The sequence below is a fragment of the Pseudochaenichthys georgianus genome, unplaced genomic scaffold (genome assembly GCF_902827115.2).
Source record: "Pseudochaenichthys georgianus unplaced genomic scaffold, fPseGeo1.2 scaffold_473_arrow_ctg1, whole genome shotgun sequence".
Lineage (NCBI taxonomy): Eukaryota > Metazoa > Chordata > Actinopteri > Perciformes > Channichthyidae > Pseudochaenichthys > Pseudochaenichthys georgianus.
In genome coordinates, this window is record NW_027263037.1 from 163195 (window position 1) to 190383 (window position 27189).

General features: G+C 45.7%; 1 protein-coding gene across 1 annotated transcript in view; it reads left to right on the forward strand.

Annotated features, from left to right (window-relative positions):
• LOC117442778 (retinoic acid receptor beta-like) overlaps positions 1-27189 on the forward strand; it is a gene marked incomplete at its 3' end in the record, with an annotated part of 72853 nt that overhangs the window by 25204 nt on the left and 20460 nt on the right. The window contains exon 3 of the mRNA XM_034078727.1: positions 19957-20098. Coding sequence (XP_033934618.1) covers positions 19957-20098 — 142 coding nt within the window. The remainder of the gene's footprint in view (positions 1-19956; positions 20099-27189) is intronic.

Genomic DNA, 27189 nt, shown 5'->3' on the forward strand with positions numbered 1-27189 from the left:
ATTCAGACGGCTAGCACTGGAGGGGAGCGCCCCTCTTTCTGCACCCCAGGCCCTCTAAACCCCTTTACCCCCCCCACACACACACACACACACACACACACACACACACACACACACACACACACACACACACACACACACACACACACCTAGATTCACCTGCAGCAATATTTTTGACAAAACAGATTATTTTAGAAGTGATTTGATACTTTCAATGCAAGAATATCAAATATACAGTCGTCCTGCTTTTCTGTGTTTTATATCGTATTAAAGTAAAGTGCATATATTTGTTTCTGACCTGAGAAAATAATACTACGCTGACCTGATGCTAAACATGACACACAGGAAGGGAGGGAAACCATCACCTCGATTCACCTACAGCCATATTTTAACAAACAACATTATTTTAGAAGTGATTTGATAACGACCGAAAGAACGAGATCGCGGATACAAGCGGTCGAGATGGGTTTTCTCCGCAGGGGGGCTGGCGTCTCCCTTAGGGATAAGGGGAGAGGTTCGGTCATCAGGGAGGGACTCGGAGTTGAGCCGCTCCTCCTTCGCGTCGAAAGGAGCCAGTTGAGGTGGTTCGGGCACCTAGTTAGGATGCCACCTGGGCGCCTCCCTAGGGAGGTGTTCCAGGCACGTCCAGCTGGGAAGAGACCAAGGGGTAGACCTAGGACCAGGTGGAGGGATTATATCTCTTCTGGCCTGGGAGCGCCTTGGGATCCCCCAGTCAGAGCTGGTTCATGAGGGGAAAGGAACGTGTGGGGCTCTCTGCTGGAACTGCTACCCCGAGACCCGACCACGGAGAAGGGGAGAAGATGGATGGATGGATGGATGGATGGATGGATGGATGATTTGATGGATGGATGGTTGGATGGATGGATGGATGGATGATTTGATGGATGGATGGTTGGATGGATGGATGGATGGATGATTTGATGGATGATTTGATGGATGGATGGATGATTGATGGATGGATGGATGGATGGATGGTTGGATGGATGGATGGATGAATGATTTGATGGATGATTTGATGGATGGATGGATGGATGGATGGATGGGTGGATGGATGGATGGATGGATGGATGGATGGATGGATGATTTGATGGATGGATGGTTGGATGGATGGATGGATGATTTGATGGATGATTTGATGGATGGATGGATGATTTGATGGATGGATGGATGGATGGATGGATGGATGGATGGATGGTTGGATGGATGGATGAATGATTTGATGGATGATTTGATGGATGGATGGATGATTTGATGGATGGATGGATGGATGGATGGATGGATGGATGATTTGATGGATGGTTGGATGGATGGATGGATGGATGGGTGGATGGATGGGTGGATGGATGGGTGGATGGATGGATGGTTTGATGGATGGATGGATGGATGGTTGATGGATGGATGGATGGGTGGGTGGATGGATGGGTGGATGGAATGGATGGATGGATGGGTGGATGGATGGGTGGATGGATGGATGGTTTGATGGATGGATGGATGATTTGATGGATGGATGGATGGATGGATGGATGGTTGGATGATTTGATGGATGGGTGGATGGATGGGTGGATGGATGGGTGGATGGATGGATGGTTTGATGGATGGATGGATGGATGGATGGTTTGATGGATGGATGGATGGGTGGGTGGATGGATGGGTGGATGGATGGGTGGTTGGGTGGTTGGGTGGATGGATGGATGGATGGATGGATGGGTGGATGGATGGGTGGATGGATGGATGGTTTGATGGATGGATGGATGGATGGATGATTTGATGGATGGATGGATGGATGGATGGATGGATGGATGGATGGTTGGATGATTTGATGGATGGATGGATGGATGGAAGGATGGATAGATGGATGGGTGGATGGATGGGTGGTTGGGTGGTTGGGTGGATGGATGGATGGATGGATGGATGGGTGGATGGATGGATGGATGGGTGGTTGGGTGGATGGATGGATGGATGGATGGATGGATGGATGGATGGATGGATGGATGGGTGGATGGATGGATGGGTGGATGGATGGATGGATGGATGGGTGGATGGGTGGATGGATGGTTTGATGGATGGATGGATGGATGGATGGATGGATGGGTGGATGGATGGATGGGTGGTTGGGTGGATGGATGGATGGATGGATGGATGGATGGATGGATGGATGGATGGATGGTTTGATGGATGGGTGGATGGATGGTTGGATGGATGGATGGATGGATGGTTTGATGAGAGACTTTCAATGCAAACATGTCCAAAAATGCAGTTTTCAGACTCTGATACTTGGAGATCTGTCTGTGTTTTATATCGTATTAACGGGCATATCTTTGTTGCTCTGAAGAAACACTTTCCTGATACTAATCATAACATCCCCTGGATTCCCCCACAGCGATATTTTATAATCCATATTCTTTAAAATAGAAGTATTTTGATTATCAATTAAGTTAATTTTCTCTCAGAGTGTTCAGCCTCTGAAATATGCAGTTCCCTGCTTTTCTTCACTCTCACATTGAAGCGAATATCTTAAACATGTTTTGGACTTTCAAAACAAGTCTGAAGAACTAACTAACACAAACGATGGGCACGTACTTTAAAAAGCATGCTTTGTGTTCCACAGAGAAAAGCTTTGCTAAGTGCACTTGGAGGCGTGCACGTGTGTGGGAATCAGACTCCTCACTGATCTGAATAGACTTTCATATGGAAGCGTGTTTTCACGTGCCTCACAGGAATAGTTGTCGGCATGTGACATCACGACGGAAAACACTCTCGCTCCAACACATTGTACGTGATCGGGACATCGCTAAGCTGTTGACCAATCACAACAGAGCCGGCCAGCTAACCAATCAGAGTAGACTGGGCTCTGGTTTCAGACAGAGGGTGAGCAGAGGTGCTGCAGCACAGGAGGCGAGGCACGAGGCACGAGAGGCGTTCAGGCTGATGCTTCCTCTGAGAGAGTCCTGAGTAGCTGAGTGTTGTTGACGCCGTCTCTCTCTCTCTCTCTCTCTCTCTCTCTCTCTCTCTCTCTCTCTCTCTCTCTCTCTCTCTCTCTCTCTCTCTCTCTACTCAGCAACAAAGAGTCGTGCGGCAATGTTGTGTTTCTGTAGAAGGCCATGAAAAATACTGTAAGTATAGACTTCACTTGACCTTAGACATCAATCAGTCAATCAATGTTTATTTATAGCCCAATATCACAGATGTTACCTTTGTCTCAGTGGACCCTCTGTCCTCAGACCCTCTGTCCTCAGACCCTCTGTCCTCAGACCCTCTGTCCTCAGACCCTCTGTCCTCAGACCCTCTGTCCTCAGACCCTCTGTCCTCAGACCCTCTGTCCTCAGACCCTCTGTCCTTAGACCCTCTGTCCTCAGACCCTCTGTCCTTAGACCCTCTGTCCTTAGACCCTCTGTCCTCAGACCCTCTGTCCTTAGACCCTCTGTCCTTAGACCCTCTGTCCTCAGACCCTCTGTCCTTAGACCCTCTGTCCTTAGACCCTCTGTCCTCAGACCCTCTGTCCTTAGACCCTCGGTCCTTAGATCCTCTGTCCTTAGATCCTCTGTCCTTAGACCCTCTGTCCTCAGACCCTCTGTCCTCAGACCCTCTGTCCTCAGACCCTCTGTCCTTAGATCCTCTGTCCTTAGATCCTCTGTCCTTAGACCCTCTGTCCTCAGACCCTCTGTCCTCAGACCCTCTGTCCTCAGACCCTCTGTCCTTAGACCCTCTGTCCTCAGACCCTCTGTCCTCAGACGCTCTGTCCTCAGACCCTCTGTCCTTAGACCCTCTGTCCTTAGACCCTCTATCCTCAGACCCTCTGTCCTTAGACCCTCTGTCCTCAGACCCTCTGTCCTTAGACCCTCTGTCCTTAGACCCTCTGTCCTTACACCCTCTGTCCTCAGACCCTCTGTCCTTAGACCCTCTGTCCTTAGACCCTCTGTCCTTAGACCCTCTGTCCTCAGACCCTCTGTCCTCAGACCCTCTGTCCTCAGACCCTCTGTCCTTAGACCCTCTGTCCTTAGACCCTCTGTCCTCAGACCCTCTGTCCTTAGACCCTCTGTCCTTAGACACTCTGTCCTTAGACCCTCTGTCCTTACACCCTCTGTCCTTAGACCCTCTGTCCTCAGACCCTCTGTCCTTAGACCCTCTGTCCTTACACCCTCTGTCCTTAGACCCTCTGTCCTTAGACCCTCTGTCCTCAGACCCTCTGTCCTTAGACCCTCTGTCCTCAGACCCTCTGTCCTCAGACCCTCTGTCTTTAGACCCTCACATCGTACAAGGAAACACTTCCAAAGAAAACCCAGTTTAAAGGGAACATGGGAGAAACCTCAGGGAGAGCAACAGAGGAGGGATCCCTCTCCCAGGACGGACAGACTGCAATAGATGCCGTGTGTAAATTGAAAAGATAATACATTTGCAACATAGGTAGTCCAGATGTTTGGAAATGCATGCGTGTATAATAGGAAGATGAATCCACGAGGATATCCATCCAGGACCGATGATCCAGGACCACAGCCACGACTCAAGATCCAGGGCTCGCGATCCAGGACACAGGACCGCAGCATCATCCATGACTCCGGATCCCAGCGTATATAGACACCAGAAAGAAAGACATGTGGGGAAGCTGGGTTAATCGGAACATGAGAGGACACAGGTACAGACAGAGAGAAGTACCTGCGACCATGAACAAGTACCTGATAGAAACCCACTTCAAACATCTCTTGAATGCTTTGTCGTGGACGCCAGAGGCTGCTTTGGATATGGTAACTGCGCAAGGAATAAAACCTGCAGGTCCGCTGCAACTCTGACTACTTTTAAATCCAGGCTGAAGACTTTTCTTTTCGTCGCTGCTTTTAATTGAAACTGAGCCGTTGTGTTTCTGTGTGAACTATTCATATCTTAAACTGCACTGTAACTTTTTATTGCCTGATCGTTGATTCTCAACCTGGTGTCGAGTGATATTTCCCCGACACAGGAGAGAACGTCGACACAGGCAACGTTTTGGTTTCAAACCCCTGGTTCGCGGAAGGATACCAAAAAGGTCCACAGGTAAACTTAAGGACTTTTAAATGGTTTGTGGGCCAAACTAGAGGCCAGTTTCATTAGTTTCGGAAAAGGATCTTATAGTTCGAGGACGATAGGGTACATGTTCTTAGTTTTACTAAAAGTATCGTGAGCTTTATAGTGGGATACAAGGTACAACTATTTTATAGTGGGTACGACTGGGTATTTTCCCACAAAAAACTTTGACAGTCTTTTAATGTTTCTTTTATTATCTTTTCTTTTTAACGACTGTTTTTAAATGCCTTTGTCTGAATGTCTTTCATGTGTGTAAAGCACCTTGAATTGCCTTGTGTTGAAAGGTGCTAGATAAATAAACTTGCCTTGCCTCAGAGCGGTTGCCTGTTACAAATACCTTGGTATCTGGCTTGATGATTGTCTCTCTTTTAAACGTCAGGTCACTAACCTGCTTAAAGACTGAGGGTGAGGCTAGGGTTCTTCTCCAGGAACAAGTCCTGCTTCTCGCTGGAGGCCAGGAGAAGGCTCTGTGACCTTTGACCTGTGCTGGACTCTGGGGATCTGGTCTATATGAATGCACCGGCCCATTGCCTGGACATGTTAGATGCCGCGTATCACAGCGCCCTGAGATCTGTAAAGCGCTGACTCAGCACTGCACCCTGTACGCCGAGGCAGGTCTGCCTTCACTCTCTGCACGGAGGCTCAGTCACTGGTACACGTCTATTTATAAAGCTTATACATTATAACATTATATTTACAGGATACATTTACAGAGTTATAGACATTTAGTAGTGCCCATAGCATGCCTGATCACACAGAGCGTTGCAAGCAGCTACTGTCTGAGGTCGCAGGATGTAGTCTTGTTAGACGTGCCGAGAGCAAGGACTGTCTGAGGGAAGACAGCTTCTATGTGCGCAGCTCCACTCGCTCAGAACAATCTTCAGCAAGAATAATAATGTATGATGTCCTTTATTGTTTCATGTTTCACGTGGAACCTAAAAAGAGATCTATGACCTCAATGGGACCAGTCTGGTTGAATAAAGGTTTGAAATGAAATTGCTTCTACTACATAAACTCAAGATGACACACTTGTAAGACCTTTAGTATCTCTATGAAAAATCAAAACAATTACACAAAGAAATGAAATAACTATATGTAAACAAAATAGAGTCGAGTAGAAGTATTCAAAATGTATTCAAATCCTTCTTATTGATTATTTGTCCAACTTTTCACTTCATTCACTCCGATGGAGGGGGGGCTTGCATCAGGCGTTTGGTGCCTTTTAAAGACGGCATTAATTACAGCTTCAGTTCAGACAGAAAGCGCCGTTTGACTTTTACATTGAGCTTTTACATATTGGTAGTTCAGCCCATAATTAAGCTGATCGTTATGTTTTTCACACTCGGCTGCTGCTCCCATCACCAGCGACACATCACGTTACTTCCTGCAGGTAAACATGCAGACAAGCCTTCTTCAGGCGGCCCTTCTCACGCCTGGTTATCATCCAGAGGTCCTGGTTCAAAGGGTCAGAGGTTTTAATGTAATATGCACGTACAGCGAGAGATGGAGAAACGATGCAACATATATAATAAAATACAAATACAAAATAGTGCAAGAAGTCTATATACACGTAAATAGAATATGTACAAGAACAGAATGTAAAATGTAATATTGTACATTAAGACGAAATTAAATACGGTTGATTACGGTAGTGGTGCAACAACTAATCGACTTAATCGATTAAAATTGATTACCAAATTAGTTGCCAACTAATTCAGTCGTCGATTCGTTGGTGACGTCATCACGTGCGTTTTACGCGCCGCAAACTCCAACGTTATTGGTACTGGAGACATTTAAAAAATATATGTCATGTATTATTGATACAAAAACATTATATCGCAGTCTTCGTGTGGCCAGCTCGTTTATAATATGTAAAAAGACAAACAAATGCGTCTATGATGTATTTTCGATCAGACGAGATCTCCCTGGTCTGTGTGGGAGGGGGCGGGGCCGTTTACACACACGCGGCTGCTCCATGCAGCAACACACTGCGGAGAGAACGCGCTCAGAGGTGTGGTTAAACTTTACCCGTCTCGATGCTCGTTGCCAAAAGTGCAATAAGAGTTTAGCATGTCAGGGCGGCAACACGAGCAATGTGTCTAAACATTGAGCAAAAGTGCTCCACATCCAGACGGAGGAATGCACCGGGTTCGACTGTCTTTCTAGCAGCTCTGTAGCCCCGTCCACGAGCAACGTTTTCACGTCAGGTGTTATGTATGCTAGCAGCAACACACGAGTTAACTCAATTATATAAACATGGGGTAATGATTTAAGGTAACTGAATTAGTTAGTTTGTTAAAGTTTCAGCTATTCTGTTTACAGTTCTGTCATCACATTATTTATTATTTGCTAAAACACTGTTGTTTCTTTTCATGTGAAATATTATTTATTTAATTTAAATGAAAAGCAATGTTCATTTTGTAAACAATTTGTTTAGTTAATTTAATAATATGTATTTTTTAATCAAGTATTCATCTTTATTGTCTTCATTGTTAGTTTCCACATGCCTAAAACAACCTCAAGCTAAATCTAAAAGTTGATGGCTAAATAAGAGCGTTTGAGAAATTGTGCAAGGCCGAATAGTCGATTAATCGTTTCATTAATCGATAGATTAATCGACTATCAAATTAGTCGTTTGTTGCAGCCCTAGATTACGGTGAGACGTCCTCACTGTGGCAACACACTCCTGTTACTGTGTGTGTGCGTGTGCGTGTGCGCGTGTGTGTGCGTGCGTGCGTGAGAGAGCTTTAAAGATGGCTTCCGGTCGCTCCGGGGGAAGACGAGCTGAACGGGGCCGCGGTGACCTGAAACCTCGTCCGTTGTCTTTCTGTTCTCCGGTTCTCTGCAGATATTCAGAGCGGTCGGTCTGTTCAGGCTCTCTCTCACTATCTCACTCTTTCCATCTCACTCTTTCTACTGCTTCCTCCTTTCCGTTGTATCTGCGGCTCCATCTGCTCGGGGCTCAGATAAGCAGTGATTGGGTTTCGGGGGTCTGAGAGAAGTGTCTCTTGTTTTCTGTGTTGTAGTGTTTGTCTCTTATCTGTCCCGGTTTCACATTAGCGGCGGGAACAATGCGGCTCTTTGTGCCGACCAGGCGCTTTTCTTCTTCTGTGGTTGTGTTTCTGTCGATGATACTGGACTGCAGAGTCCCAGGAAGTATGCACAGCCTGTACTGCACACAATAGTACTTTTACAATGCTGTAAAACTAATCCATCTAAAATTATGACATGAAAAAAGCCAAAAATGTTTACACCATAAAAGGAAATAATAAAGAAACTAATAACTGACTTAATAAATAGGTAAAAGTATAAGTCAATACATTTAATACACAAACATAAGAAGTTAATGTTGAAATGTCCAATAAAAAGATTAAATAGAATAACATGTGATTATTTAATGTAATAAATAAGTAAATAAATACAAATGTAAAAAGATAACGTAAACATCTGCAATGAAAAGACAAAAATAAAATAAAACGTCCCGTGAAATGTCGGGCCCATCTGGGTCTCCTTCCTGAACTCTCCAGTGCACTGCAGGTGTAAGTAATATCCTGGGCTGGATAAATATCACCCGTCCACTGCCCTCTCCACCTCTGCTCCTCATTTCTCTGGAACCCCCCGGGGTCTCCAGTGTCTTCTCCACTTTCCACGGCAGTGATAAGATGTCGACACGATTAACAGCGAAAGCTAATCCTCCGCCGCGGTGCTGAATGCTCAGCAACACAAAGAGAGAGGGGAGAAAATGGAGGAGGCCAGGTGGACAAGGGGTTGGATTGTATCTAAATAATTAATGGACGGCACTTTCGTTTTTTAATCTGTAAATGAGAAGGCCTAAGATGGCGGGGCGGCCGTTCTGACACTCAATCCGCGGCCCATTAAGATAACAACATGTTGGATAATGATCTCGGTTAAGTTGCAGTTTATCAGATCCGACATCACATCCCAACATGAAGCCTTATCTGTAGAGAGAGTTCAGGTATGAGGAGGTCAGAAGAGGGTAGATATAAACAACGTTACAGAACGCTAGGCTATAAAGGAAATACAGCACGGTCACATGACTTCACGTCACCACCGCTAAGCTAAAGGAGGCTAATGTTAGGCTATAAAGGAAATACAGCACGGTCACATGACTTCACGTCACCACCGCTAAGCGAAAGGAGGCTAATGTTGGGCTATAAAGGAACTACAGCACGGTCACATGACTTCACGTCACCACCGCTAAGCTAAAGGAGGCTAATGTTGGGCTATAAAGGAACTACAGCATGGTCACATGACTTCACGTCACCACCGCTAAGCTAAAGGTGGCTAATGTTGGGCTATAAAGGAACTGCAGCACGGTCACATGACTTCACGTCACCACCGCTAAGCTAAAGGAGGCTAATGTTGGGCTATAAAGGAACTACAGCATGGTCACATGACTTCACGTCACCACCGCTAAGCTAAAGGTGGCTAATGTTGGGCTATAAAGGAACTGCAGCACGGTCACATGACTTCACGTCACCACCGCTAAGCTAAAGGTGGCTAATGTTGGGCTATAAAGGAACTACAGCACGGTCACATGACTTCACGTCACCACCGCTAAGCTAAAGGTGGCTAATGTTGGGCTATAAAGGAACTACAGCACGGTCACATGACTTCATGTCACCACCGCTAAGCTAAAGGCGGCTAATGTTGGGCTATAAAGGAACTGCAGCACGGTCACATGACTTCACGTCACCACCGCTAAGCTAAAGGTGGCTAATGTTGGGCTATAAAGGAACTACAGCACGGTCACATGACTTCATGTCACCACCGCTAAGCTAAAGGTGGCTAATGTTGGGCTATAAAGGAACTACAGCACGGTCAAATTACTTCACGTCACCACCGCTAAGCTAAAGGTGGCTAATGTTGGGCTATAAAGGAACTACAGCACGGTCACATGACTTCACGTCACCACCGCTAAGCTAAAGGAGGCTAATGTTGGGCTATAAAGGAACTACAGCACGGTCACATGTAGTGCTGCGTACCTGGACTCACATTCAGGTTCAGGTCCGGACTCAAGTCCGGAGGTTCAGGTTCAGGTCCGGACTTATAAGTCCGGACCTGAACCCATGGCTTGTGTCAAGTTGCGTGAGTAACTAAAGTGAACTTATTGTGAGCTAATTATCAATTGAAAATTAACTTATAATCAACTCAAATTCAAACTCGTCAGGTTTATTGTGCTCCCTTCCAACTTGTGTCTACATTTCTCTACAAAGTACAAATGTAAAAAAACTGTTTTTGCCACTTAGTCTACAAATGACTTGTGACAGCAACTACAGTGAACTACTACAAAGTTCAAACATTTATTTCATTTACCAAACTGAAGTAACCAAACAGTCCCTGAGCTGACTGAGCCTAAATCCCTAAAGCTTTGCTGAAAGGTAGAGTGTAGAGTAGACTATACGCATTACACTGTTACACACCTACTATAGTATACAGTATAGCTACTGTGACTGTACAGTCAGAGTGTACTGTACTGTCTGTACACCATGTATTTTCTACAACTCTACATGTGTACATTATACAGTACATACTACATACATAGTGATGTACATACATACTGTTAGAAATTCAAATCAATGTTGATATGGCGTAATTTTGAATTAAATACACTATTTAATTGAAATCAGTTTTATTCTTAAAAAAACGGAAGTTCACTAACTATTAACTTAATACTTTTATTCTGAAAATTCTTCACTTCCGGTTAGCATTAGCATGTGGCGAAATGCTACGTTTTCAAACCGTGAATCGAAGGTGAAATGACATGTGATGTTGTACACTGAGCACACTGGGATTAGCACTCATTTATTGACACTGAATAACGTTTATCAGGGAATGTTTAAATAACCACAGACACCAGAATATACGTAAGTGCTAGTTTTTTTGCGAGTCCAAGTACCGGTTCCCGACGTTCCGGTTTTAACCGGACTTGAACCGAAACTTTTTACAAGTCCAGTACCGGTTCGGCGTACCGGTACGCAGCACTAGTCACATGACTTCACGTCACCACCGCTAAGCTAAAGGAGGCTAATGTTGGGCTATAAAGGAACTACAGCACGGTCACATGACTTCACGTTACCACCGCTAAGCTAAAGGAGGCTAATGTTGGGCTATAAAGGAACTACAGCACGGTCACATGACTTCACGTCACCACTGCTAAGCTAAAGGCGGCTAATGTTAGGCTATAAAGGAACTACAGCACGGTCACATGACTTCACGTCACCACTGCTAAGCTAAAGGTGGCTAATGTTGGGCTATAAAGGAACTGCAGCACGGTCACATGACTTCACGTCTCCACCGCTAAGCTAAAGGCGGCTAATGTTAGGCTATAAAGGAACTACAGCACGGTCAAATTACTTCACGTCACCACTGCTAAGCTAAAGGCGGCTAATGTTAGGCTATAAAGGAACTGCAGCACGGTCACATGACTTCACGTCACCACTGCTAAGCTAAAGGTGGCTAATGTTGGGCTATAAAGGAACTGCAGCACGGTCACATGACTTCACGTCACCACCGCTAAGCTAAAGGATGCTATTGTTGGGCTATAAAGGAACTACAGCACGGTCACATGACTTCACGTCACCACCGCTAAGCTAAAGGCGGCTAATGTTGGGCTATAAAGGAACTGCAGCACGGTCACATGACTTCACGTCACCACCGCTAAGCTAAAGGCGGCTAATGTTGGGCTATAAAGGAACTACAGCACGGTCACATGACTTCACGTCACCACCGCTAAGCTAAAGGAGGCTACTGTTGGGCTATAAAGGAACTGCAGCACGGTCACATGACCTCACGTCACCACCGCTAAGCTAAAGGCGGCTAATGTTGGGCTATAAAGGAACTACAGCACGGTCACATGACTTCACGTCACCACCGCTAAGCTAAAGGAGGCTAATGTTGGGCTATAAAGGAACTGCAGCACGGTCACATGACCTCACGTCACCACTGCTAAGCTAAAGGCGGCTAATGTTAGGCTATAAAGGAACTGCAGCACGGTCACATGACTTCACGTCACCACCGCTAAGCTAAAGGTGGCTAATGTTGGGCTATAAAGGAACTGCAGCACGGTCACATGACTTCACGTCACCACCGCTAAGCTAAAGGCGGCTATTGTTGAGCTATAAAGGAACTACAGCACGGTCACATGACTTCACGTCACCACCGCTAAGCTAAAGGAGGCTAATGTTGGGCTATAAAGGAACTGCAGCACGGTCAAATTACTTCACGTCACCACCGCTAAGCTAAAGGAGGCTAATGTTGGGCTATAAAGGAACTGCAGCACGGTCACATGACCTCACGTCACCACCGCTAAGCTAAAGGCGGCTAATGTTGGGCTATAAAGGAACTACAGCACGGTCACATGACTTCACGTCACCACCGCTAAGCTAAAGGAGGCTAATGTTGGGCTATAAAGGAACTGCAGCACGGTCACATGACCTCACGTCACCACTGCTAAGCAAAAGGCGGCTAATGTTAGGCTATAAAGGAACTGCAGCACGGTCACATGACTTCACGTCACCACCGCTAAGCTAAAGGTGGCTAATGTTGGGCTATAAAGGAACTGCAGCACGGTCACATGACTTCACGTCACCACCGCTAAGCTAAAGGTGGCTAATGTTGGGCTATAAAGGAACTACAGCACGGTCACATGACTTCACGTCACCACCGCTAAGCTAAAGGCGGCTATTGTTGAGCTATAAAGGAACTGCAGCACGGTCACATGACTTCACGTCACCACCGCTAAGCTAAAGGCGGCTATTGTTGGGCTATAAAGGAACTACAGCACGGTCACATGACTTCACGTCACCACCGCTAAGCTAAAGGCGGCTAATGTTGGGCTATAAAGGAACTACAGCACGGTCACATGACTTCACGTCACCACCGCTAAGCTAAAGGCGGCTAATGTTGGGCTATAAAGGAACTACAGCACGGTCACATGACCTCACGTCACCACCGCTAAGCTAAAGGCGGCTAATGTTGGGCTATAAAGGAACTACAGCACGGTCACATGACTTCACGTCACCACCGCTAAGCTAAAGGTGGCTAATGTTGGGCGTGATGACGTTTAGTCGTCTCATTTGGAGACTTGTTAGACCTTTTTACTTTTTTCATAACGTTTTTACCTAGAAGTTATACAGAATAAGGTCTAGTCTTTAACCACTGCCTTATATTCCAAACATGAATAGAGTGTGTTCTTGATACACACAGTTTATCTCTCAGCTTAATGTAAAAAATAATTCTATTGATGCTTTCAACTGGATATTGTATAAGCATCCTTTGTCGACTGGTTTGTAAAGAAAGGTTTGTTCTCCAGTTGGATTCAAACCACGATCAACAGAGTTTCAGAGCTGTCTTATAACGCATTCAGGAGCTTCACTCTCACTCTGTAAGGATGACCTTGAAGTCGTGCTGGAAGCAGATGATGCTGTGAGAGGAGATGAGTTCTACCATCCTTGTGTTTTGAGTGATTCTTTCAGCAGAAACCTCTGATCCTCTCATTTATGGAGGAGGAGGAGGAGGAGGAGGAGGAGGAGGAGGAGGAGGAGGAGGAGGAGGGAGTCCAGCATCTGTTTGAGGAACTACTGGAGATCAGTGTTGGGCAAGTTACTTTTAAAAAGTAACTAGTAGTTACTGCTCTCAAAAAAGTAACTAGTTACTTTATTAGTTACTAAATTATAAAAGTAACTAGTAATAAGTGAATTTTTTTTTTACTGTGTGTGTGTGTGTGTGTGTGTGTGTGTGTGTGTGTAGAGGTGTGTGTGTGTGTGTGTGTGTGTGTAGAGGTGTGTGTGTGTGTGTGTGTAGAGGTGTGTGTGTGTAGAGGTGTGTGTGTGTGTGTGTAGTGGTGTGTGTGTGTAGAGGTGTGTATGTGTGTGGTGTGTGTGGTGTGTGTGTGTGATGTGTGTGTGTGTGTGTGTGTGTGTGTGTGTGTGTGTGTGTGTGTGTGTGTGTGTGTGTGTGGTGTGTGTGTGTGTGTGTGTGTGTGTGTGTGTGTGTGTGTGTGTGTGTGTGTGTGTGTGTGTGTATTTTCCCCATAACGCAAGACCCGCCCAACTCTGTCTCTGATTGGCTTACCCTGAAATGTTACCCCGCGTTAACCAATCACCACTCCTCTCTGGTCACTTTCACTTTCCCATGGTGCTGAGAGAGGACATCGCCTCTAAATTACGCAGGAGATTCGGTTTCAGTTCCATCACACAATGTAACCCATTTAAATCACAGTAACCATAACGGCGCTACGGAATGGGAACAGGTAACTAGTAACGCTATTAGTTACGGCAAAAGGGAGTTGCGTTACAGTAACGCGTTAGTCCCAACACTGCTGGAGATTCACGCACGAAAACAACATCTTAAATGCATCGTCTCAACACTCGGGACATTAGCATAAAGCAACAGAAACACAGACTGGTGATTCAGTTACAGATCATATCAGAGATGGAACAGAAGTCAGTGAAGGAGGAACTGAGAGGATCTTAGAGATGGTTCTGTCGCCAAAAAGGCTTCTTATGAAATGGCCGCAGCATCCGGAGGCAGCGGGACGTGAGACTCCGCCTCTAAGTGCAGCGCCAGCGCGCCGAGAGCTGGGCCTCTACACACACACCTCTACACACACACACACACACACACACACACACACACACACACACACACACACACACACACACACACACACACCACACACACACACACCTCTACACACACACACACCTCTACAAACACACACACACACACACACACACACACCTCTACACACACACACCTCTACACACACACACACACACACACACCTCTACACACACACACACACACACACACACACACACACACACACACACACACACACACACACCTCTACACCACACACACACCTACACACACACCACATCACACCGGACACACACAACCGCGACACACATCACACACACCGCCGACAACACACCACACACTACACACACACCGCTAACCTCACCTACACACACACAACCGCTACACACACTACACACACACACTACACCACACACACACCTCTTACCCACACAACACCACACACACCATACACACCTGAACACACCACACACACCACTACACACACACACCGCTTTACACACCACACCCTCCTACACACACACCTCTACACACACACACACACCTCTACACACACACACACCTCTACAAGCAAACACCTCCACACACACACACACACACCTCTACACACACACAAACACACATAATCACACATGCACACACACACACCTCTACGCACACACTCACACACACACCTCCACACACACACACACACACCTCTACACACACACACCCACACACAACCTCTACACACACACCTCTACACACAACACACACCGGACACACTCACCCACACACACAACACAGCGACACCACACACCTCTACACACACACTACACACCTCTACACACACACACACACACACACCTCTACACACACACACACACACACACCTCTACACACACACACACACCTCTGCACACATCGAACTGCCCGATTATTTCCCCTATTACTCGTTTTATGAAGGAGATGTCCGGTCACCAAGGCACCGGAACGAACGACACTATCATAATATCTTCTGAAAGCAAATGCCAGTGTCACCCACACACACACACACACACACACACACACACACACACACACACACCTTCATAATGCGCCTTCTCCTCGTTTTCTGGATTATCCGTAAATCATACAAACAAAACCGGTTCTTTTTTTCTAAACGTTGTTAATATGTGTTGGATGCATATGTTCTAGTATTGGTTCAGGCTGTTCCACACAAGTAGTCTCTGTTGCTCTCTGCTCGCGAGTAAATATTGAAATCAGTTAAACAACCGGTCTGCGATTTGTAACGTGTCCTCCGGTCCCTGGCACGATGAAGGCTGGGGACCCCTGATTCTAACTCACTGATGGTATCAGACCTACAGCCGTGGTACAAATGCTAATTATTATAGCACCAGTAAAGATATGTTAACCATGCCTTCTCGTCTTCGCTCTAGTCTTGGCTGAGTGGTCGATCATGTACTCGTGCAGTCGGTACATGAAGACGTATATGACTTACCGTGTCATATACACAGATCACAACAGAGCAAGTTAGCATTGACCGGTTCAAACATGTGCGTGAAAGCCACATGGAAGAGATCATCTATTGGAAGGTCGGAGTCGCTTTGAAGTCGGGATTCAAGCTTTTGTGGCATTTTAAATGTATTAAAGTTTATTTACCCGCCGTTTGAAAGAATGTTGTGATCGTTCAGGATTTGAGAGTTTTAATTTGTGCCTGCGAAGACGTACAATGGAAGTTTAAAAAGACGCTATCTGCACCGTTTATTACGTTTTTAAATAGTTGTAGTAATTACCGTACGGGAGTTATATGAGATGACTGAACAGTGTGTGGCTGGGGGGATGGGGGTCTTTGGTAATCCGGAGGGCGTTCTTCCTGAGAGTAGAGGTCCTCCATGGATGGCAGCTCCGCCCTGGGTTAGGGTCCTGGTGCTGTTCTGTGCAGCTTTCACCACCCTCTGTAAAGCCTTACGGTTGAGGGCGGTGCAGCTGCCGTACAGGCCGTGATGCAGCCAGTCAGGATCCTCTCTATGGAGCACCTGTAGAAGTTGCAGAGTATCCTGGAGTCCATGTTGAACCTCCTCAGCCTGCGGAGGAAGAAGAGCCGCTGTCGAGCTTTCTTGGTGATGGTGTTAGTGTGAAGAGTCCTTGTCAGGTCCTCAGTGATGTGGACACCGAGGAACCCGAAGCTGCTGACTCTCTCCACGTAGTCCCATTGATGCGATGGGGGCGTGTCCCTCTCTCTGCTGCTTCCTGTAATCCACAATCAGCTCCTTGGTTTTGCTGACGTTGAGATGGAGGTTGTTATCCTGGCACCAAGATGTCAGGGTTTCGACCTCCTCTCTGTACGCCGTCTCGTCGCCGTCGGTGATCTGGCCGATGACGGTCGTGTCGTCAGCAAACTTCACGATGGTGTTGGAGCTGTGTGTGGAGTAGAGGAGAGGGCTGAGCACGCAGCCTTGAGGGGCTTATAAAAGCTTATACGGGCCTCCTTTAAAACAGTTTCTATTCTAAATCTTAAAGAAATATCTTAGTAACTGCGTCTGCGTTATGCAGAGCAACGGGGACAGTCTGAGACCTGCTCACGAGAAGATTCCTCACAGACTGTTCAGAATAAAGCAGGTGTAATGAAAGCAGCTTCAGAGACGGCCTGCAGACCTCGCTCCAGCTGGATCTGATTACACGAACCATCACATGGCAAAGAGAAGCGAAATAACTCTGCCCTGAATCACAAGTTCTGTGAAAGTAAACACTCGATAACTTCGTAAAAAAGTTTCCTTCCCCCATCTCTTCATACATTTTGAATGTTCAGTATCAATAACGTGCATGAGGGGAGTTTTAAAAGCTCTGCAGGCCTTGAAACCTGCTGCGAGGAGCTGAAGCTCACGAAATGCAAATGTATCTGCAGCGAGAGCACGACACACACACACACACACACACACACACACACACACACACACACACACACACACACACACACACACACACACACACCACACACACACACAGATTTCGAAGGCTAAGCGACCTGCATGCTCTCAGGTTTGGATGACATAAGTACCGGAGCAGCCTCGGGTTCTTCACCGAACCTGAACACCCTCATATGGCCATCCATTATCAGACCCTCAGGTGCGTCTCTGAACACACACCGCTCCCACCAGCCGGGATAAAGGCCTCTATTAGGAGAGTGAATAATACCGACGGAGGGGAGGCGACCTCGGGACGGAAGCTGACACCTGATTGGCTGTTGGTATCCGTGCTGGGGGGATCTGGAGGTTGACGGATGCTTGAAACTCAGCCGTTTCAGTCCTGTGATCTAATCTGTTACCCATCATGCATCCTGCCTCTCTAATGAAAAGGCAAGGTCCCATTTGTCACGAAGGCAAATGGAGTTTTAACCCCCCCCCCACACACACACACTCACACACACTTATACTGAACGAGGCTCCTCAGGCACAAACGCCTGCAAACATGTGCACACGGGCCTGCATGATGGACGGTCATTGCAGAAGACCCCAGAGCATCGGAATATTAATATCAAGAGGAGGAAGAGGAGGAGGAAGAGGAAGAGGAGATCTGTGACGACTCTCGCTCCTCTGCTCTCCGTCACTTTACAGAGAATCTGTTTCTGTGTACCAACACTGGAATAATGTTAATATGTTCAGCTAACGGAGTCCTTATTTATCTATTTCCTGGCCTCGAAAAACTAAATATTGATAAATCGAAAAAACTAAAAGTCCCAAATGAAATAGAGTTGAATTCTGCTTGTAAGAAAGCATTTGTTTTTACTGCAACAATGCTGGCTCGATGTGTTGTGTGTTTCAGAACAAGCACACAATATGCTTCTTATGTTATAACAGCATATAACACTTTATATAAAACGTAACCCTAATCGATGCATCGGGCTTTTCACTTCTCCCGTAATCCTTCTGACCAACAAACCAACTTTTTTTTTTTCAATATGTTTATTGATTTTCAGTTTACAAAAAATCACATAGGACGAAGACATAGAGCCAAAAGCAATACATATATACACAGGACAACTACTTTACATTAAGGAAAAGTAGCAACACTAAATTAAATTGGTACATACCACAAGGGCACTCTAATACATCGGCAATCATCGAGTTTTCCAGAAATAGGACCGTATTTCTACAGAGGATATCACAGTCATTTACATTTTACCATATTGTAGCACATTATAGAATTATCGCATTATCCTGCCCCAGTTTCGAACAAACCAACTTTTGCTTAAAGGTGGGGTAGGTAAGTTTCAGAAACCGGCTCGAGATACACTTTGTTATATTCCATGGAATGCTCTAAACATCCCGATAGCAATGAATATCTGAAGTGCTTTGACAACAAATCCATAAAAAAATGTCATCTGTAGAAGCCGTGATACTGTAAAAAGTACAACAAATCGGATTGGATGGCCTACCTGCCTGTCAGCCTTCCATCGGGGCACACACTGACCTCGTGCCCTCATTGGTCATGTGCGCGTTCGTGTGTGTTGGGGGAGGGGCTCTGTGAGGAAGTGGCAGATTTTCTCCGGTTGTGTATTTTCAAATTCTAGCGATCTCGAGCCGGTTTCTCAAACTTACCTACCCCACCTTTAACATAGCGTCCTAGGTGGAGGCAAAGAACTGAAAATGAAAAGTGTGATTATTAGGCGTGCATATCACCTGACAAATGTCCAGCTCGAGCCTTTCTTAATTGGACTTTGGCCGCTTCGTTAATACCATCTCGGCTTCACGGGTTCATGTCATAACTTAGATTATATTAGTATCTATTTTTAAAGGCTTTGTCATAACATTTCCAAAAGTCCCAGCATGCCTCAGGCTCCAATGTGTACGTGACAAGTCCAGTTTGATTCCCATATCTCTTTCACCCGCTGAATGAGCCTAATTAGGAGCTGTTAGCCGCGGTTCTGCTGGAGTACAAAGAAAGCGTTCCTCTGAAAGCGACGAGTCTTCAACCGGAGCTCAAAGTCACCTTCAGACGTAAAGCCTCGTCCTCGCTGTGTTCGATACCCCGAGGTTCTCTGTTTCCGAGCATGCACGCAGCATTTGAAGCGCCCAGCGGGGACTCTCTCGTCTCTCCTTAACGGCAAAGACAAAACATCCAGCACGTTGTTGAACAGACTCGTGACGTTATATATCCAGCGGCTGGGGGGTTTCATCTGTGAGTGCTTTAGAAAAACAGGAGGCTGCAGATTAGAAGGGAAATTAGGTTTCATGAATAACCCCCTCTTCGTTCTGTCTGTTTCCTCAGGGGTTTTTCCGGCGAAGCATCCAGAAGAACATGGTGTACACGTGTCACCGGGACAAAAACTGTATCATCAACAAGGTGACGAGGAACCGCTGTCAGTACTGCCGCCTGCAGAAGTGCTTCGGAGTGGGGATGTCCAAAGAGTGTGAGTGTGCTGATATAACTTTACTAATAACTGTATTTATTTATACAGCACTTTTCAGAACAACGTCACAAAGTGCTTTACATCAGAGCTGTCAAAATCTATTTCATCGCGGGCCACAGCAGCATTAAGGTTGCACTCAAAGGGCCGCTTGTAACTTTAGGACTACATAAATATATAATGTATATAAAATAATGTATTATATTACATGATTGCCTCTGTATTGGATTATTATCGGATAGGGTAATAACTTCATAATTAACTACGTCTGAAAGCAGAAGTCTAGGGCAAATAATTACAAGTCTCTTCAGTGCGCATGTCACAAAATGAGATGCATTGTGGGACATGTAGTTTATGGACAACGTTATATCTAACCGTATTATATTCCCTCCTATCCCCACAACATTTCTAGGTAGGTTCAGCAAAAACAAAAGTTGAGTCAAGTTTTGTAATACTTAAAGGAGCCTTACTTAGCAGTGGCGGTTCTAGACCAGTTTGACTGGGGGGGCCAGTTATTTTCTGAGGGGGGGCTCAATAAATGCAGGACGAAAAAGAGAACTAGACAGTATGAAGTAATTGCGCATAAGAAAACAATGCAATACAGTTATTGGTATTTGTTTCAGTACACTGATTTATTTCAGATAGATCTTATAGTTATTACTGTTAGCTTAAGTTATAGTGCAATGTTTGCACTCACACCATATTTATATAAAAATAAAGGCAATGAACAGTTACATCTCTACTTTGCATCTACAATTACAGGAATACAATAGTTTAACTCACCTTCAATTATCGTGGTCGTCTCTCGAAACGTAGCTTTCAGTCAGTCTTTCTTGGAGGCAACAGCCTCTGATGATCCAAGATGAAAAGTGTTTGTTTTTCAAGTGCTTCAGCCGGACAGTGAAAGTGAGTGCACCGCTCTAATGGGTCCTGAGTGCACCGCTCTAATGGGTCCTGAGTGCACCGCTCTAATGGGTCCGACTAGAATGACGAAAACGTTAGTTCCGCCTTTTCCGTCATTCAATAAATCGTGTAATAAATCACACATTTTTCATTTTTTTCACTTTTTTCACTTTTCATTTTTAGGGGGGCCACAGGTCAGTGTTAGGGGGGCACTGTCCCCCCCTGCCCCCCCTAGAACCGCCCCTGTTACTTAGAGGCACAAAATACAAATATCAACCTCAAAATAAGCATAACATCACACTCAACGACCGCCATCTTGGCTACGTCATGCAAGTGCAAACCAGCAGTGATTGCGGTTGCTCTAGTGAACCCAGAACTAAAAAAAAGCGATACAGTGTGGTGTTATCTAACGTACACTACACTGGTGTTGATGAGAAGCCACCGTTATTTTGAACACTGTTAAACACCGTTAAGATTTGGGTTGATTGAGCAGTTTGTAATGATTTGGTATCATAACATTTTAAGCTCTCTAACTATCAAACCGTGAACAGCCGGAATGTGCCATTTGAGACATCCTTATGGTCGAGATTCACACACTGCTTCCTTCGTGTGAGACGTGCAGTGTATTAAGTATCCAAATTGAGACCCTGTTGGATATCATTGGTCTCTAATCTCCTTATTAGTAGTTTGCGTATTATATGTTGGACTACATGGCCTAAGGGATAGTAAAGTGTAAGTGTGAGAAGTTACCCTTTAATATGAGTGGACAGCATTGTGTCTGTCGGATAAGATCTGTTAATGTTTTGTTATCAGTAAGGCGGGGGCGATCAATCGTCTTCTGAGTCACTGGAGTTGAGTTACAGGCCAGTATTTCACACCGCGAGGAGGAGTTGCATCATTCAGAACGTGTGTGACGCCAAAACAGAACAGTTCTCCAATTCTCCATTCCCATCCACAGGAACGGTTTGCATTTCACAGGTTATTGGCATCCTTTGATTGCATCAGCATTTATAGCTCAGGTCCACTTCATGCTCCATAAGCCTCGGGGGGGGGACCATGCCTTTCTCTTATTCTGTTTCACACCTCAGCAGAGGACTCGTGGAAAAGATGACGTCTTAATGTCCTCAGGCTAACCCCCCCACAGGGACTCTGATGGGAGAGGGGACGATTCCCTTACCTATATTCATGGAAGGAGGTGATTTAATGGTATCCTCCTGATCTCCACAGAAGGAGGGGATGTTGCTTCCTCTGCAGGGGCTTCGGGTTTCAGAGTGGTTCAGGAATTAATCAGAAAACCTGGACATAAGTCAGAATTGTGCACTTCTGGTTTGCTTGTCTCAAAGCCTTTTGAATTTGTGTTAAGGCTGTACAAGGGCGTGGAATCAAATGCACGATGCAGAGACAAACAAAGTATCCATATAAAGTGTTTTAATGCAGACCGGTCATAACACGCTGAATACATACAGCAACAACACAACCACTCAATACACTGTCTAACCTATACTATCAAAAAACTACTTACTTAACTCTATGGACGATGACGAAATGATCTTACGCCGGAAGGCTTGGAACACACAAGACAATCTGGCAACGAGACGGGGAAGACGAGAACTACTCGACACCAGGTGAAGACAATTAGACGATCACAACAGCGGGAAAACAGACAAGGCAGGAAACGTACTTTAGACACATGAGGGTAGACAAGACTATCAAAATAAACATGAAACCTAAACTAGGGAACAATCTTAGCAGAGCCGTCTACGCACAACTTTGCTTTTGGTTGTTGGGGAGATCTATTTAATGTTTCAAACTGGGCATCAAAATGCATCTGGGAAAGGTTCATCTTACCTATATTTAGGGCAGGGTTTCCGCTAGGATTTTTTCTCGCCGGTCAAATGTCCTGGCAGAATTTATTTTACCGGACACATTTGAAACTTACCGGTCATATTTCAATAATAATAATAAGAGTTGTGTAGCAGAGTTTCCGTTAGCAGGTAATTACCGGACGCTGAGCAGATATGCTTCAGTTTAAAACTCAGTTCACGGGGCTCATTTTTATATCGCTTCAGTTTATAATCGTAACAGATCGAAAAATTCAGATTCATTTTTCAATAAATGATACAACAAACATTACATTACATTTAGCTGACGCTTTTATCCAAAGCGACTTACAATAAGTACATTCGACCAGGAAGACACAACCTTGAGGAAAACAGAATCATATAAGAACATCAGGTTTCATAGAGCCAAGCATTTCAAGTGCTGCTCAACTGGCTAAGCCAGTCCTTTATTAGTATATAAGTGCTCTGTTAGCAGTTCTTTGTTAGTCATTCTATCGCTCGAAGTGGAGTCGAAAGAGATGAGTTTTCAGTCTGGAAGGTGTGTGAGCTTTCTGCTGTCCTGATGTCAATGGGAGCTCATTCCACCATCTTGGAGCCAGGACAGCAAACCCACGTGTTCCTGCTGATGGAACTTGGGTCCCCCTCGCAGCGAGGGTGCAGCGAGTCGTCTGGCTGATGCAGAGCGGAGTGCACGTGCTGGGGTGCACGGTTTAACCGGTCAATGTCCTGGATGTAGGAAGGGCCAGATCCATTCGCAGCATGGTACGCAAGCACCAGGGTCTTGAAGTGGATTCTAGCAGTTACCGGAAGCCAGTGGAGGGAGCGGAGGAGCGGCGTGGTGTGGGAACATTTAGGAAGGCTGAAGACCAGACGAGCCGCTGCATTCTGGATGAGCTGCAGAGGTCGGATGGCACATGCAGGCAGACCAGCCAGGAGGGAGTTGCAGTAGTCTAGGCGTGAGGTGACGAGAGCCTGGACCAGAACCTGCGTGGATTTCTGGGTCAGCTGTGGGCGTATCTTCCTGATGTTGAAAAGTGTGTATCTGTATCAAACAACAAACAACATAATTATTACATTCAAACAAACTACTTGTAGTAGATAACGTACATTATTCAGAAGTTTACATCAACTTTGGATAATAACACGGGAGAAACGGAGCCTCTCTTTTCCCCTCTCCCTCTCTCTCTCTCTCCCCCTCTCTCTCTCTCCCTCTCTCTCTCTCTCCCCCTCTCCCTCTCTCTCTCTCTCCCTCTCTCTCTCTTTTCCCCTCCCCCTCCCTCTCTCTCTCCTGACAGCCCGTCAGTTTCTCAAGCAGCTCCTGCAGCTCGCTAAACAGAGGGCGGGGCTTCAGGTGATCATGCAGAGCTGCGTGTCTCGGTCAGACTCAGCAGCTGATCTGATCTCTCTCTCGCTCCGGTTACACTTCACTCGCGTTTATGTCCATATGGATCAGATCCAGCTCTCCTGATCGGCCTTTATAGAGAGCACCGATCAAACTATTAAGAGTGAATATCGGCCGATAATGACCGGCGGCCGATCGATCGGAGCCTCCCTAATTATTACCAGACATTTTGACCGTCAGGTTTTGAATTTACCGGTTTTTTATAAATGTTACCAGCTAAAAACCGGTAATTACCGGCTAACGGAAACCCTGATTTAGGGATGTCCCGATCACCTTGTTTTGCTCCGATCCGATTCCGATCATTTGATTTTGACAATCTGCCGATACCGATTTTTCCCGATCCGATCTGTATGCAATACATTAAGAGAAAACAAAGGTAACAGATACCGGCTGGTCATCCAACGCGATGCATTCAGCTATCTTGGCTGTTATTCTTTGGCCTTTTCTCTGTTCTGGGGCCGTTTCTCTTTCCTTTTGAAAGCCTCTGAAAGTGTCGGTTGCTTCAGTGCCGTTACCTGAGTGGCCGCTGTGTACTCGTCGTGTTGTTGTTGGTGTTCGTTTCCCAGGTGGCGTATTAGATTGGTCGTGTTGAACGTAGCTCTGTTCTTTCCACCACCTTGCAAACATTGCATCTGGCTGTTACACTGCCTTCGCTTTCAATTTCATAATACTTCCAAACTCCTGACATTTTCTCTGTCCCGACTCCCCAGCTGGACGTAGCCTCTCGCTAGCTTGCTGCTACTATTAGACACTGCGCCCACTCTGTTGCTTTGAGAGGAATAAGCAACCAGGTCTGAAAACAAGCCCAACAGAAGCAACACATACATGATGTTGTGTAATTTTAAACCAAAGCTAAGGCCTCAGGATGACTTTAAGACGTGAACATGGTCATTTTTGTTTTGTAACATTAAATAAAATAATAAAAATATTTTATAAAAAAAAAAAAATTCTCCCGATTCCGATTTTTTGAAAATCACGTGATCGGCTCCGATCCCCGATCACGTGATCGGATCGGGGACATCTCTACCTATAATAATTAAAATCCACTGCAAGCTTCACACATGCCCAACCGTTACTTCTTTAATACAAGTGTTCACCAATTAGAAATGTCCAATCATATTCCTGAGCTGTGCCAGAGGCGTTTAGCTAGCCATGCAGCCGATGTATCCTCACGCTGTTATGCCTTCAGAAAAGTAGTTTCGGTGGTTCGTCGTGTGTTTCCTTACGGATGTTCAGGAACACGAGAGTGACATCTGCCCCCTACTGTGCAGCATCTGATTAGGCAACACGACTACTTGGTTAGGGTCAGGAACATGTTGTATTTTGAGTATCTGCGGCATGATTCGGATCTAAAAATTCAATATATTCTTCTGACAAATTGTCAGATTGTGAGATAGTTATCGCTGCCATTCTCTGCTGCGTCCGAATGTCTTTAAATTCAATATTTAGGTTTGATGACATAAAATGTAATCCAAGCTGCAGCTACTAGAGTCTACTGTTACTTCCATACACTTTGTTAATGGTGTGTCTACGTGGACTTCTTAACACATAATCCTAAAGGAGTAATGTAACTCTGGTATTAGGTTTAGGAACACTCTTAGCTAACACTGTCCCTCGGGTTGGAGGCATCCAATATGGCCACCACAGGCTAATAACTCCTGGGAGCTTACAGTGGTGCTTACATCATAATGAAAGTGGTGTTGAGAGCTCGGTCTGAAGATGATGATCGTGTGTGTGTGCGCGTGTGCGTGTGCGTGTGCGTGTGTGTGTGTGTGTGTGTACCAGCAGGTATATGATTGCATGCATCGTTGCATGACGTGAAGTCATGTGACCGTGCTGTAGTTCCTCTATAGCCCAACATTAGCCACCTTTAGCTTAGCGGTGGTGACGTGAAGTCATGTGACCGTACTGTAGTTCCTATATAGCCCAACATTAGCCACCTTTAGCTTAGCGGTGGTGACGTGAAGTCATGTGACCATGCTGTAGTTCCTTTATAGCCCAACATTAGCCACCTTTAGCTTAGCGGTGGTGACGTGAAGTCATGTGACCGTACTGTAGTTCCTTTATAGCCCAACATTAGCCTCCTTTAGCTTAGCGGTGGTGACGTGAAGTCATGTGACCGTGCTGTAGTTCCTTTATAGCACAACATTAGCCTCCTTTAGCTTAGCGGTGGTGACGTGAAGTCATGTGACCGTGCTGTAGTTCCTTTATAGCACAACATTAGCCTCCTTTAGCTTAGCGGTGGTGACGTGAAGTCATGTGACCGTGCTGTAGTTCCTTTATAGCCCAACATTAGCCTCCTTTAGCTTAGCGGTGGTGACGTGAAGTCATGTGACCGTGCTGCAGTTCCTTTATAGCCCAACATTAGCCTCCTTTAGCTTAGCGGTGGTGACATGAAGTCATGTGACCGTGCTGTAGTTCCTTTATAGCCCAACATTAGCCTCCTTTAGCTTAGCGGTGGTGACGTGAAGTCATGTGACCTTGCTGTAGTTCCTTTATAGCCCAACATTAGCCGCCTTTAGCTTAGCGGTGGTGACGTGAAGTCATGTGACCGTGCTGTAGTTCCTTTATAGCCCAACATTAGCCTCCTTTAGCTTAGCGGTGGTGACATGAAGTCATGTGACCGTGCTGTAGTTCCTTTATAGCCCAACATTAGCCTCCTTTAGCTTAGCGGTGGTGACGTGAAGTCATGTGACCTTGCTGTAGTTCCTTTATAGCCCAACATTAGCCGCCTTTAGCTTAGCGGTGGTGACGTGAAGTCATGTGACCGTGCTGTAGTTCCTTTATAGCACAACATTAGCCTCCTTTAGCTTAGCGGTGGTGACGTGAAGTCATGTGACCGTGCTGTAGTTCCTTTATAGCACAACATTAGCCTCCTTTAGCTTAGCGGTGGTGACGTGAAGTCATGTGACCGCGCTGTAGTCCCTTTATAGCCCAACATTAGCCGC